The sequence below is a fragment of the Lacerta agilis genome, chromosome 3 (genome assembly GCF_009819535.1).
Source record: "Lacerta agilis isolate rLacAgi1 chromosome 3, rLacAgi1.pri, whole genome shotgun sequence".
NCBI lineage: Eukaryota > Metazoa > Chordata > Lepidosauria > Squamata > Lacertidae > Lacerta > Lacerta agilis.
This window is the reverse complement of record NC_046314.1, coordinates 51,179,666-51,191,638: the sequence shown is the minus strand read 5'-3', so window position 1 is coordinate 51,191,638 and position 11,973 is coordinate 51,179,666. Positions and strand designations below refer to the sequence as shown.

Here is an 11,973-nt window from a genome sequence, read left to right as displayed (position 1 = left end):
AACCCCTCTCCTCTCTTCCTTCTCTTGGAGGGAGACAGCAACATCATGGCAGTGCTACAAGGCCCAAGACTGGCTTAAACTTGCTTGTCACTATCCCTCTGCATTTTCCAAGCCAGCTGCTGTTTTAAGTGCCAATACAAATGAGCTTCCAATCGGGTGATGATGCCAGGCATGAATTACACAACTTCCAACAGTGATTGGTATAGAGTGTTGCACAGCAAAACGCTGGAAGCAAATGTTCAAAAACTGGCCAGTTGGGTAAAGTCACCTATGTAGGGTACATATAGCATCATTGTGAAACATTAACCAGCTTGGCAGTTGGTAAGGGAGTTTTATCCCTTATCACTACAGTCACTTGCTTTCTTCCCAAAATGGATAGTTTGAGGTCAGTGCCTTGGCAGGCCAAGCAAGGGGGGTTGTGAAAGGAGATTTATATTAACTGGTTTTATCAGTATTTGTTATCTAGATGGGATACAAATGACATAACATTTTTTGCTAATGCAATTATTACAAAACCAAACCTGGATGTTGACCAGCTATCGTTGGAAACAGTTTCTCAACATCAAATCGGAGATAGAGGGAGAGTAAAATCCACATCAGCTGTGTCATGTCTACTAGTTAAGGGAAGCTTTTATCGTTTTCAAAAGTAGTTTGTATTGGAGAGATTAGATGTAACTTACTTTTATTGTTGCAAACGTATCACCAACCGAAAAGCAAAGGGTGGGGGAGAGAAGAGAGCACACACAATCTAGATAAAGAAATGTGAGTGGGAAAGGTTTTGTTTCTCACCACTATTAAAATGACTTCTACCTGAAGTTGCTTTTATTTTATTTTTCCTAATGCGTCCTTTAGGGCAGTGTTTCCCAACCTTGGGTCTCCAGCTGTTTTTGGACTACAACTCCCATCATCCCTAGCTAGCAAGACCAGTGGTCAAGGACGATGGGAATTGTAGTCTGAAAACAGCTGGAGACCAAAGGTTGGGAAACACTGCTTTAGGGTGCATGTAATGGGAGTTTCCCCAACAAATTCACCTCTCTGTTCCTTCATCTCTTCAAGTAACACAGCAGACCCTCAAAAGTTTGAGGCAGAAAAATGCTGATATACCTTAGTCCCTTTCCTATGAAAAGCAAAGAGTAGAACTGAGGTGGAGTAAGGGTATGACAAAAGTGAGAGCAATCTCTTTGTATTTGCATGGCTGGAATATGTCCTTCAACTGATGATGTGCTCATGCTTGTCTGGATGTCAGAGTATGTTTGTGTGTAAAAGGCAAAAATTAACATCCAAGTTAAATTTATATTGGCTGCTCTGCCCACCTTTGCCTATGGCCTGTAGCCCTCAGAAAGTTGTTCAAAAGAGAATGTGGCCCACTGGATGAAAAAGATTCCTCACCTCTAGTTAAGAATGCCTCGCCTTTGTCTGTTCCAGAGTACATCTTTTTTTCTCAAGAAGCCTAGATAGGTCTTTTTAGAATTTCACACATCTTTTGAAATGGAGCTTAAGACATTGCAAAGGTTTTTTTTTTTTTAAACCCATACCAATACATATATTAGAGCAAAACGTAAGGTGTGTACTCTCTGGATTACCTGAGCAGTTTGTGCATTTTCCCAGAGTGCAAAACTATCCTCCCTTCCTGCAGTGGGATGATCTTCCAGATCTAAAACAGAGCTAGCTCTTCGATAAAGATGCAGTGATACCACCAGGACCCGTGCAGCAAATTTAGGGGTGGGCAAGAATGGTGCGTTTCACAGGGGCAAAAAAATGGGGCAAAGTATCGCCAGCTATGACAAAGTCTCTCAGAGCAAATGCATTTAATTGCCGAGTAGCTTGTTTCAGCTACTTCTGTCACATTTGAAATACAGGAATGATGAAAGATGCACCCCAAAGTGTCAGAACTTGGGCTTATAATTGAATACAGAATTATAAGGAATCTCTTAACAGCTTTCTAGCAAGCACAGAAAGAAGATAATGCAGAAATCAGCCCTTCCTGGTGGAAACCACTGTCTTAAAATGATTTCAAATTCAAACTTGGAAGTGCTTTCCATTGCAAACAATTGTAATAATAAAATAATTAATGCACCAGTCAAGGAAGTGTCAAAATGAAGTTTTGAGCAATCGGAGAAGGTTAAAGGCATAGCTGTAACCCTGTACAATATACCTCTTAGGCTTCTTTTTTTGATTTAAGGAGAGGCGGCTGGATGGGTGGGTAAACGGAAAACTTGCTAGAATAGAGAGCGAGAGCCCACTTGGGGATGGTGATGAACCGAGGTATGAGGCGGAATAAACCAGCCAGTTTGGGCATCAGCTCCGAGAGGATGTCCCGCACCGAGAGATAGTTGAAGACTTCCCTGCCGTCCACATCCTTGAAGCCGTAAAGGCGGGCGAGGTCCGGGTTGAGGAGCACCTTCCCGCTGTGGCGCATGACGCGCGGGTCCGACGCCAGGCTCACCACGCACTTCCCGCTCACTTCGGGGGTCTCTCCCATGGAGGCCATCTTCTCCTTCAGCTTCGCCATCATGGGCCCCGTCCTGCTCTCCACTTCCTTCGCCAGGCTCTCGGTGCGCACGAAGCCCGGCCACAGCGCCACCGAGGCCACGCCGAAGGGGCGCAGCTCGACGGCGCAGTCGGCGGCCAGGCGGTCGCAGGCGGCCTTGCCGATCCCGTAGGGCACGTCGAACATGTAGCGCAGCCCTCCGGGCGACGAGATGGTGACGACGAGCCCCTTCCCGGCGGGCACCATCAGACGGGCGGCGTAGACGGTGCAGATGTAGTGGCCCCGCAGGCCCGCATTGTTGACCTGGTCCCACAGGGCCGTCGAGCTCTCCCAGAAGGGCAGCCCGAAGTCCTCCACGATGGTGCCCACCCCGGAGAAGGCGTTGTTGACCAGCACGTCCAGGCGGCCCGCCTGCTCCTGCCGGACGCGCTCGAACAGCGCCACCACGTCTTCTTCCCGGGACGAGTCGCACACCACCGGCACGCACTTCCCGCCGCGGGCCCGCACCTCCGCCGCCGCCTCCTCCAGCGCCTCGCGGTGCCGGGCCGTGATGTACACGGTGGCGCCCGCCCCGGACAGCTGCAGCGCGACGCCCTTGCCGATGCCCCGAGAGGCGCCCGTCACCACGCACACATGTCCCGACAGAGGCTTGGCCATGGCGGCGAGGCGAAGCGTTGCCAGGCGGATGAGGAGCGTGCAGGCCGCAGCCGGTCTGGAGCGGCAGCGGCGACGACGGTTGTCAGAGCTGCAGTGCCGGTCTGTGCGGTTGGGGCGCCCGGCTTAAAGGCCCTCCTTCTCCTCCCGCGAACAGGCAGGGCGGGATCGGACGCCGGAGGTGGCAGCGGGGAAGGCGCGCGCGCGCGTGCGCCATCTGCGCAGCTGCACTTCGCCTCCCCAACGCGGCGCTCCCTCCACCTTCGCTGCTTCACCGGGTGACCGGGAGGGCTCTACCCACCGCTCTACCCGATTACCTAAGCCTGCTGCCAATGTCTGCGGGGGTGACAAGCCTCCCTTCCAAAGCATGAGGAGCAACCCGCCTTGAAACAACCCGCAGTGATTACTCCTGACGGGTCTGCCGGATTTATGTATAAGCTAAGCAAGCTAAAGCTTAGCCCCCCCCAAAAAAAAATTAAAAGAAAAAACCTGGATGTACATTTCCAAAATATAAGATAAAAAACAAATAAAATAAAACCTACATGCAGCAACAGTGTTTTTGTGTTGTGTAGGCTCCTGTGATATAAGTAATGGGCCCTTCCTGCTAGCCTGCTCCCTAAAATATCACTGGTTTGCTCATTTCTATATATAGGATGCCTACATTCTGCATGGACTGGTTGCATGGCAACATGTGCAAATGGGTTTAGATAACTATTAGTTCCATAAATTATCATATAGCATAAATTCAACACAAAAAACAGTGACAATTTGTTGTTGACAAAGGACAGCTGGACATACAAAGGGCCCATTACCTTCAGTAGCTTAGGGCCTCATCAAACCTAAATCCGGCCCTTTTCCCACCACAAGTGAATAGTAAAGAGAACCCACACAAGTGCTGACAGAAAACCCCACACATACACTAAGTAGAACAGAAGCACTGCCGCCCAACCCCACCCCACCCACCATTCCCCCCCCCTCCACCTCTTTCTCCCTTTTCTTCCTAATGTAACACTAATGTCTCAACAAATGAAACTGATCTGTAGAAAATGTAACTTGAAAAAGAGACATTTCACATGCTTTTGTAAACCAAGAAATCTTTAATAAAAAATGTATTATTATTTTTTTTAAAAAAAGCAACAACCCGCAGTGCGAGAAAGGGGGAGAGTTTCAGTATAAATAATAGGCTACTTATGAATTACTACTTGGAGCCAATACTTTGCTTGAGCACCTTGTTCAAATCAAGGTGGATGGAGGACACAGAGGTATGTGTTAAAGGCAAAAATTAACATCCAAGTTAAATTTAGATTGGCTGCTCTGCCCAGCTTTGCCTATGACCTGTAGCCCTCAAAAAGTTGTCCAAAAGGGAATGTGGCCCACCAGATGATAAAGGTTCCTCACCTCTAGTTAAGAATGTAAAATTGAAAACTTAATAAAAATTATTATAAAAACAAACATTTCCCCCAGTTGTCTGTAAACGACGGGACACTTGCTTTTATAGTCATTCCCTGGAAGGGAAAGCAAACAGTTTCAGTAAGGTAGTGGTTCCCCTGCATTTTGGTTTGGTGACCCTCTGTAAGGTGTGTGCCCCTGGTAGACCAGCCCCTGCTTCATTGGGAGTTGGAGATTTGACAACCCAAAAAAGGCACCCAGCACACAATCACCTTGTACCCCAACATCCACATTTCACATGAATTTGGTGAGAAGAAAAGGTATTTAAGAGCTTGGTTTTAGTTAGAAAGAAGGCTATCTGAGCTCCGTCTAGATACCTACGCTCCCAATGATGCAATATTGGATTCAGACCATAGGCCTCAAACAGATTTTTGTTGCTCCAGAGCAAACACGGAGCTGTACAAATCCCATCCCTGCATTTTGGTCAGAGCTGCTTCACAGATGGAGCTGTATTCCGTCCCTTACACCCTTGAGCCTAAGATAAGCAACTTCTGACACATGCTCTTTCTTGTAGCAGTAGGAACTTTTTCTCTCTTTAGAGTTACGAATGGGTAAGTTTTAATAATTAATACTACCATGCAGCCTGATAATCTTTCTCTCTTTTTTCTTACAATAAAATAAAGCTTTGCTTTAGTTTGGGTTTGGATCTACATTCTGGGTTATATGCGTACCATTCAGACTGATTCAATGACCTGGTTTCTTACTTGCAAAACATCCCTCTCCTCTTGAGGCAGTGTGTTTAAAGGGATGTGCATTTTGCCAAACAAGTAGGTCAATACGAACTGTGATGGTAGTCAGTCCCAGATTATTATTGACACACAGCCTGCTACTGAGTTTCATCCGCATAACAGTCATTGCTGGGCATCCTGTACTACTAAATGGTATCATCACAGATATTGCTTCACCAACAAGCTAAGGATACTCAGTTGGTAATGCAGCAATTTTCATAGCATGAAGTCAAAATCTGGGTAATCTCATTTCCCAAGAATTGGCTTTGAGGATCTTAGCAGATCACAAAGAGTTGATCTTTTCGCATAAAGACAACTTTATGACAACAGAGTGACTTCTCTGTTTCCAAGTAAAATGCAATTGTGACGTGATGGCACCGTAAAGGGAAGTGGAAGTATATATATGTTTTTGAATAAAAATAAAGATGACAAATGCTTCTGTATCTGATAACAACAGCAACAACAAAGCACTGGGCGTGTAACTGCAGTTTAGAACTAAGATGTACATTATGATAATGACAACCCAGGGTATTAGCAGAGATGAAATACATAATCACTGCCAAGTGCTTGCCACATATTAAGTGTTACATATTAACATAATAACAATAATTGTTGTTGTTGTTGGCATCTGTATGTCTCTGGAGGTAATGGAGGAATGTGCCTCTGCGGGTGAAGTCAAACTGTTGGAGGGTTACATGCCATGGCAGGAAAGAGTCTCAAACAATAACACTGACCACACCTTCGCCTGCAATTATAGCATATGAAGAAGCTTCTTGAAGAAATGCCACTGAACTTTATTTTATTTTAAAGAGAATTTAAAGAGGGATGACTTGCCTACAAGAAATCATGGAAGTGATTTCAGCTTTCATGAATAACCCTTGTCCTTGGGTCTACTCTTGCCCTTCATTGGAAACATAATGAATCATCTAGACCAGGCACGTCCAACAGGTAGATCGTGATCTGCCGGTAGATCACTGGATGTCTGTGGTAGATCACTGAAAGATCAGTGGCTCCCCCCAAAGAAGCTAAAAAACTTTGGCTGCCCTAAAAAACCCTCAACATCTTTACCCTGCACCCCTAAAATGACCTGAACCACCAAAAACGGCTTTCCTTCCTTAAAAAAAGCTCAATGTTTCTTTCCTCCTCCCTAAAGAAGCTCAACAACTTTGACCTGAACCCCACAAAAGGGGTTGATCACTGCCAGTTTTTAACTCTGTGAGTAGATCGCAGTCTCTTGGAAGTTGGCCACCCCTGATCTAGACAAAGCAGTAAAAAGATAGAAAACTTAGGAGTTGGGAAAGGGTTTAACCCAGCAGAAAATAAGCGAGAAGGTCCTAACAAGGCCCCATCAAGTGTGTGGGTCTACCAGGAGGGAAATGCACAATACAAAATGGCACAAACAAACAAAGATGGGAAGAGTGTGGGAGATTATGTAAACCTCTAGGAAAAGAAGGGAGATTAGAGAAGGATGCTGTTTTTCAGATTGTCAACCTTCAAACACATTTTTTTAAAAAGTTATGTTACCTCTTCTATGATTTCCTTTAAAATAAATCAATCTTTTATTAAATTTCATATTAAAAACACAAAAAGATTTTAAAAAATTACAGTTGTCAAAACAAGCAGTTACTGAATCCTTACATTTCTCAACTGTTGGTGACCCGATATCAAAATTATGTCTAATTTCAGGATCTGAGAAGTGCTGTATTAAAAATATGCAACTTCCTAGGAAAAAGCCTGACTGAAACAAAGGTTAATGACGTTGTGATAAAGGCTACATTTGAAAATATGAAAAAGGACACCAGAGCAAACTTTGAGTTCTTGAGTCCTGAGTTCATGGATTTGAACAAAGGACACTTTCTCCGCAAAGGTAAATAAATTGACAGGGAAAAGAAATCTTTGTTGGTGGCACCCTGCTTATGGAATGCGGTCCCCAGGAGTATAGAATGTGCACACTGTTGTTGTTTTTATGTGCCAAACAAATACCTCTTTAGTTCTGTGGCTTTTAAACTTTGTTTTCTTGTGTTTTGCTGTGTTCTTCTGTCACTAGATTTTGTTGCCTAACCCATATAAAGTCTGGCACTGCTGCTGCTGCTGCTGCTGCCCTCCAGTCGGACTATACTTCCTTGTTCATCCTGAGGCTAGCTGGCAGCATGTGACACGGTGACAGAAGGGCTTTTGTGTCACTAGGCCTGCTCTCTCCAGTAGGGACAGGGGCAGCTGGCTGCATGCAGTGGAATGTAGAAGGCAGCTACTGGATGAAATACTATTGGTATAGGGTCCTTCTTCTGGAATGCCATCAATTCAAGAGCACATGTGGCCTTCTGCTATCATGAGTAGCACTGGAACTCGGAATGCATGGCACTGCCCATTTCCATTTCTCTCAATTTCTCCTTTTCCCTGTCTTAAATTCAGTTCTCCATATTTCTGAAGCAAGTGGCAATTAAAAGAAAATTCCTCATGCCAGCATTTAAAAGTGTGAATTTCTCCTAATAAGCACATTTTTGTCTGCGGTTTCCCATGATATAATGCAATTTTGCACCTTCTTGTGATGAATATATGTCCTTTTAGGCACCAACCCCCTCATAGTTACATTTTTTGTACATATTGTTTGGTTGTGGGACCGCACTGCAAAATTCAGACAAGTGCAGATTTTAGGTGTGCTTTGGTTCAGGTATTGGTTCAGGAAGTGTGGATTTGGTTGTTTCTCATTAAAATGCAAAGAAAAATGAATTTCTCCCTGCCTCTTATCTGAAACGAACTCCATCCACAAACTCAGTCATAGGACTGAGCCTGTAAGCTAGGGGTGTACAAATACCATTCCAGTCCCATCCCCACATCAGAAATGGGCACAGGGAGTGTTTGCAATGGTGATTCTGCCTGTGCTTTCTCCCCTTCTCCTGGCACAGGGAAAGCTCCTGAGCTCTGGGGTGGCTGGAGGTGACAGCAGGTGTTTCAGGGTGGAGCCAAGCAAGGGCCTGTTGCGCCTGACTCTAGAAGTAATTGAACCATTGAATTGAATTTCATTTGCCATGGATTCATTAGTTGCAGCAGGTACTGTTCCTTATTTCTCCCTCCCCCAAGATTCATTCATGAATAACATTATGTTGATTTCAGCACATATCTTTCATAAACTGAAATGCATTCAATGGCCTTCTGCTGATGTCTAGAATAAATATTTTCTAATTGAGATCTTGCTTCATGTCTGTTCCCTACCCTCTCGCCAGTTGGGGCAATTTAAGAATCTCATTTTAACTGCCCAAAGTGGCTTCTCGCCCAGAGTATGGTAAACAGAAACAGTGAAGGACAAGATTTATTGGCATCAAAAAGCAAAAAGAAAATGTAAAAACCACACACACACACAAAACTCAGTGTTATGTATGCCAGAGGGTGCTGTGTTTTACTGTAATGCTTTTGAACTTCTTAAGCTCCTGTAGTTTGCATACTGCAGCATCCCAGAATGAAGCCCTTTCCCTATTCTTGTTACGTATTACTATATAACAGGTTCTTCCTAATGTTTTGCTATTTACATGCTCTGCTTCTGTGCTATTCCAAAGCCAATGTATGTGCTCCACCTTTCTGTTTGTGAATAGCACATCACAGAATCATAGAATTGTAGAACTGGGAAGGACCATGAGGGTCATCTAGTCCAACCCCCTGAAATGCAGGAATCTCAACTACATCATACATGACAGATAGCCATCCAACCTCTGCTTAAAAACCTCAAAGGAAGAAGAGCCCACTACACCCCAATGGAGTCCATTAGACTGTTAAACAGCTCTTACTGGCAGAAAGTTCTTCCTGATGTTGGAATTTCCTCTCTTGTAACTTGAATCCACTGGTTTGGGCCCTACCCTCCAGAAAAGGAGAAAACAGGCTTGCTCCATCTTGCATGTGACAGCTCTTCAGATATTTGAAGATGGCTATCATACCTCCTCTCAGTTTATTAAGGGAGAGCCATCAGTTTAAATATTGGGACAAAAAGTCATCATTTTAAATATTGAGACAATATTTAAAGGGGGGCTCATTTAATTTCACTGCACACAGGTGGTGTAGTGACAATAAAGGTTTATTATTATATAAATTTTCATCAGCTAACAAAATTCTATAAAAATAGCTTCCTGGAGAGCCCTGAACTTTAGCCTTGAAAAGCTGACATATTCCAAGCAACAGAAGAGATATCTCTCTTACGTCCACTCTTAAAAAAAAAAAAGATGTCAGAAGGTAAGTTTTTTTGTAAATAAAACTTCCTAGGTTCAAGCAGGATGACTGAAGGGCAAAAAGTTTACTTTTAAAAAAGTAATTCTTCAGCAAGAACCCCGGGGTCAATCCCACACCTGCTCCATAAACATTGCTGAACGATTTTGAGAACACTTCACATTAGGTAGCATTATTCTGTAAAGCAGGGCTGACTAATCTTTTTTGCCTAAGGCCAACCATCTAGGAACTGCATGCTAGCACGCCAGCACCAGCACACCAGCATGTGTGTAGCTACGGGCTTGTGGACTCAAAGTGCCGCACATAAATATAGATACACACCCACACATATTATGATGCACTCTCTGCCTCTGCTTCGTGGGCCAGGTACCATTGGAGCCTGGAAAACACAATGGCGGTCAGCAGTGTCCCCCCCCCAAAAAAATTAAAATGTGTTTAGGGATATTCTCATTTTCCTACTCATATTGAAATACTGCCCCTTAATGAGGCCAAACTTAGATTCACAAAATGTTTAGGGGTATGTTTACCCCTGCGTCCCCCCAGGGAAAAAAGCACTGGTGGTCACACAGAGTGAAGGGTTTGAGAGTGTTTACAAAGTGTGGATGGGAAAAGCTGCCTTTCAAGTTCTGCTGGGGCTTTAATAATGAAGTGTGGTTCTACTTCATAGCTGTCAAGTTTCGGATTTGAAAATAAGGGATCAGCAGTCTCACCTATCCCGGGGACAGTCACATGTCAGTGGTGGGCGGAGCCAGAAGCAAAAGTGGGCGGAGCAGCAATGTAAACTCCAAGTGGGCTCAGGCTCAGAGCGGAGCAAAGAGGAGGGCAGCCAGCAAAGAGGAGGGCAGCCATGTGCTCCGCGCAATGGAGCCCCATCGTCTTCTTGTCTGATCCCATCAAAACAGGACATGAAGCAGCAGCTGCTCAAAGGCAGCCAGGCTCCGCCCCCCAGCTAACCCTATTGGCCGGCTGAGGGGCTCGGTGGCAATGGATAGGGGCTGATGCAGGGGGAGGAATACACCCCCCTGTAAGCACAGGAAACGGCTCCCATTTGCTTTGAGGGCTGAGGCTTTTCTCTCCAAGTAGGCGAGGTCTTCCCACCCAGTCCCTGGCCAGCAGGGGAGGAGCTGCTTCCATTAAAAACGGGAAATTTAAGGGAAATAAAAAAATAAGGGAGAGCAGTGGGAAACTGCTTAAAATAAGGGAGAATCCCGGGGAAAACGGGATACTTGACAGCACTGTTCTACTTACAGCTTGAAAGAAGAAAATATTGTATACTGTACACATCTAAACTAGGCCTCTTCGAACAGAGTTGACAAAACATGAACAGAGCAGTCCTTGTGTGGATCAACAGCCTTCTAATTCTAAAATTCTCATTCTAAAATATGACACGTGCACGCACACACACACACACACACACACACACGTTGTATTGCCCCTATTATTTGAGGAGATCTGGATAATGTGTTATTGATGCCCATAGCACTTTTCCTCACGGAGCAAATTGGTAACTAATTCTCTTACTAAGTTAATGGATGTGCTTCTTTCAGCATGACTAAATTGGACGTACTGAAACCTTTTCTCTGGCTTGCATGTGTGTACCAATTGTCCATATCTTGAGAGATTTGCTGGAGGCCCATCTAAAGCTGTGTAGGAACAAAGAAAGCAAATAGTCCATACCACTGATCAGTTCACGGACCCAGTTTTGTGTTTATTTTTATGGCACTGAGCAATCTCTTTAAAAAGCATCATCCCTAAACAAATTATTAGGAGGGTAAATATTGTTGAACACAGATTAACTTCAGGTAAACATTCATAGGACTGTGTTGCTTGTCATTTTCTCACCTTTGGCCCCTGAATAATGGTTGTGCAATCTGTGGTGGAGGAACGCTCTCCAGCACCCAGGATGGGGCAGCCTGTATAGAGTGCACATGTGCGGCATCGTCGTACAGCTGTGCACGTGCAGTGACCATATGGGGCTGTCACACATGCGCACTCTGTACGGGATGCTGCACATGTGCACTCCGTATGGGCTGCCACTTGCACGGTGTCCATACAGGCTGCCACATGAGCGGCATCCTGTACGAAGTGCGTGTGTGCGGCATCCCTTACGGAGTGCGCATGCGTGGCAGCCTGTATGGTTCGCTGTGGGCGGCGCCCATACGGACTGTGCGTGTCGCGGGCCCTTCGCCCTGTACAGCCCACCCCCGGACGTTTTACGGTCTGTGAGTGCTGCACCAACGACAAACAGTCCCCAGCTGCAGCCCTTCAGTCTACTAGCTGGATCTTGCTTTCTTCATTCACCACAGACGAGGATATTGTGAACTAAAAAGATGTTTATTGCGTACAAAGCTTGTGGTTGCTGATAAATAAAAGGTTGTTCAATAAGCTTATAACAGTTTTCCTATACCGGCCTAATACCTCTAAATGTTACCGGCC

General features: G+C 45.0%; 1 protein-coding gene across 1 annotated transcript; it reads right to left on the bottom strand.

The window, feature by feature from the left end:
* Positions 1 to 1,508: 1,508 nt before the first annotated feature.
* DHRS1 (dehydrogenase/reductase 1) lies at positions 1,509 to 3,297 on the bottom strand. The gene has a single exon (XM_033143661.1). The coding sequence runs from the start codon at positions 3,146 to 3,148 to the stop codon at positions 2,159 to 2,161; it is 990 nt and encodes a 329-aa protein (XP_032999552.1). The 5' UTR covers positions 3,149 to 3,297; the 3' UTR covers positions 1,509 to 2,158.
* Positions 3,298 to 11,973: the final 8,676 nt, after the last annotated feature.

Bases quoted from the DNA above. Each gene is read 5' to 3' on its own strand.
- DHRS1 (XM_033143661.1), bottom strand. From the start codon at position 3,148: ATGGCCAAGCCTCTGTCGGGACATGTGTGCGTGGTGACGGGCGCCTCT.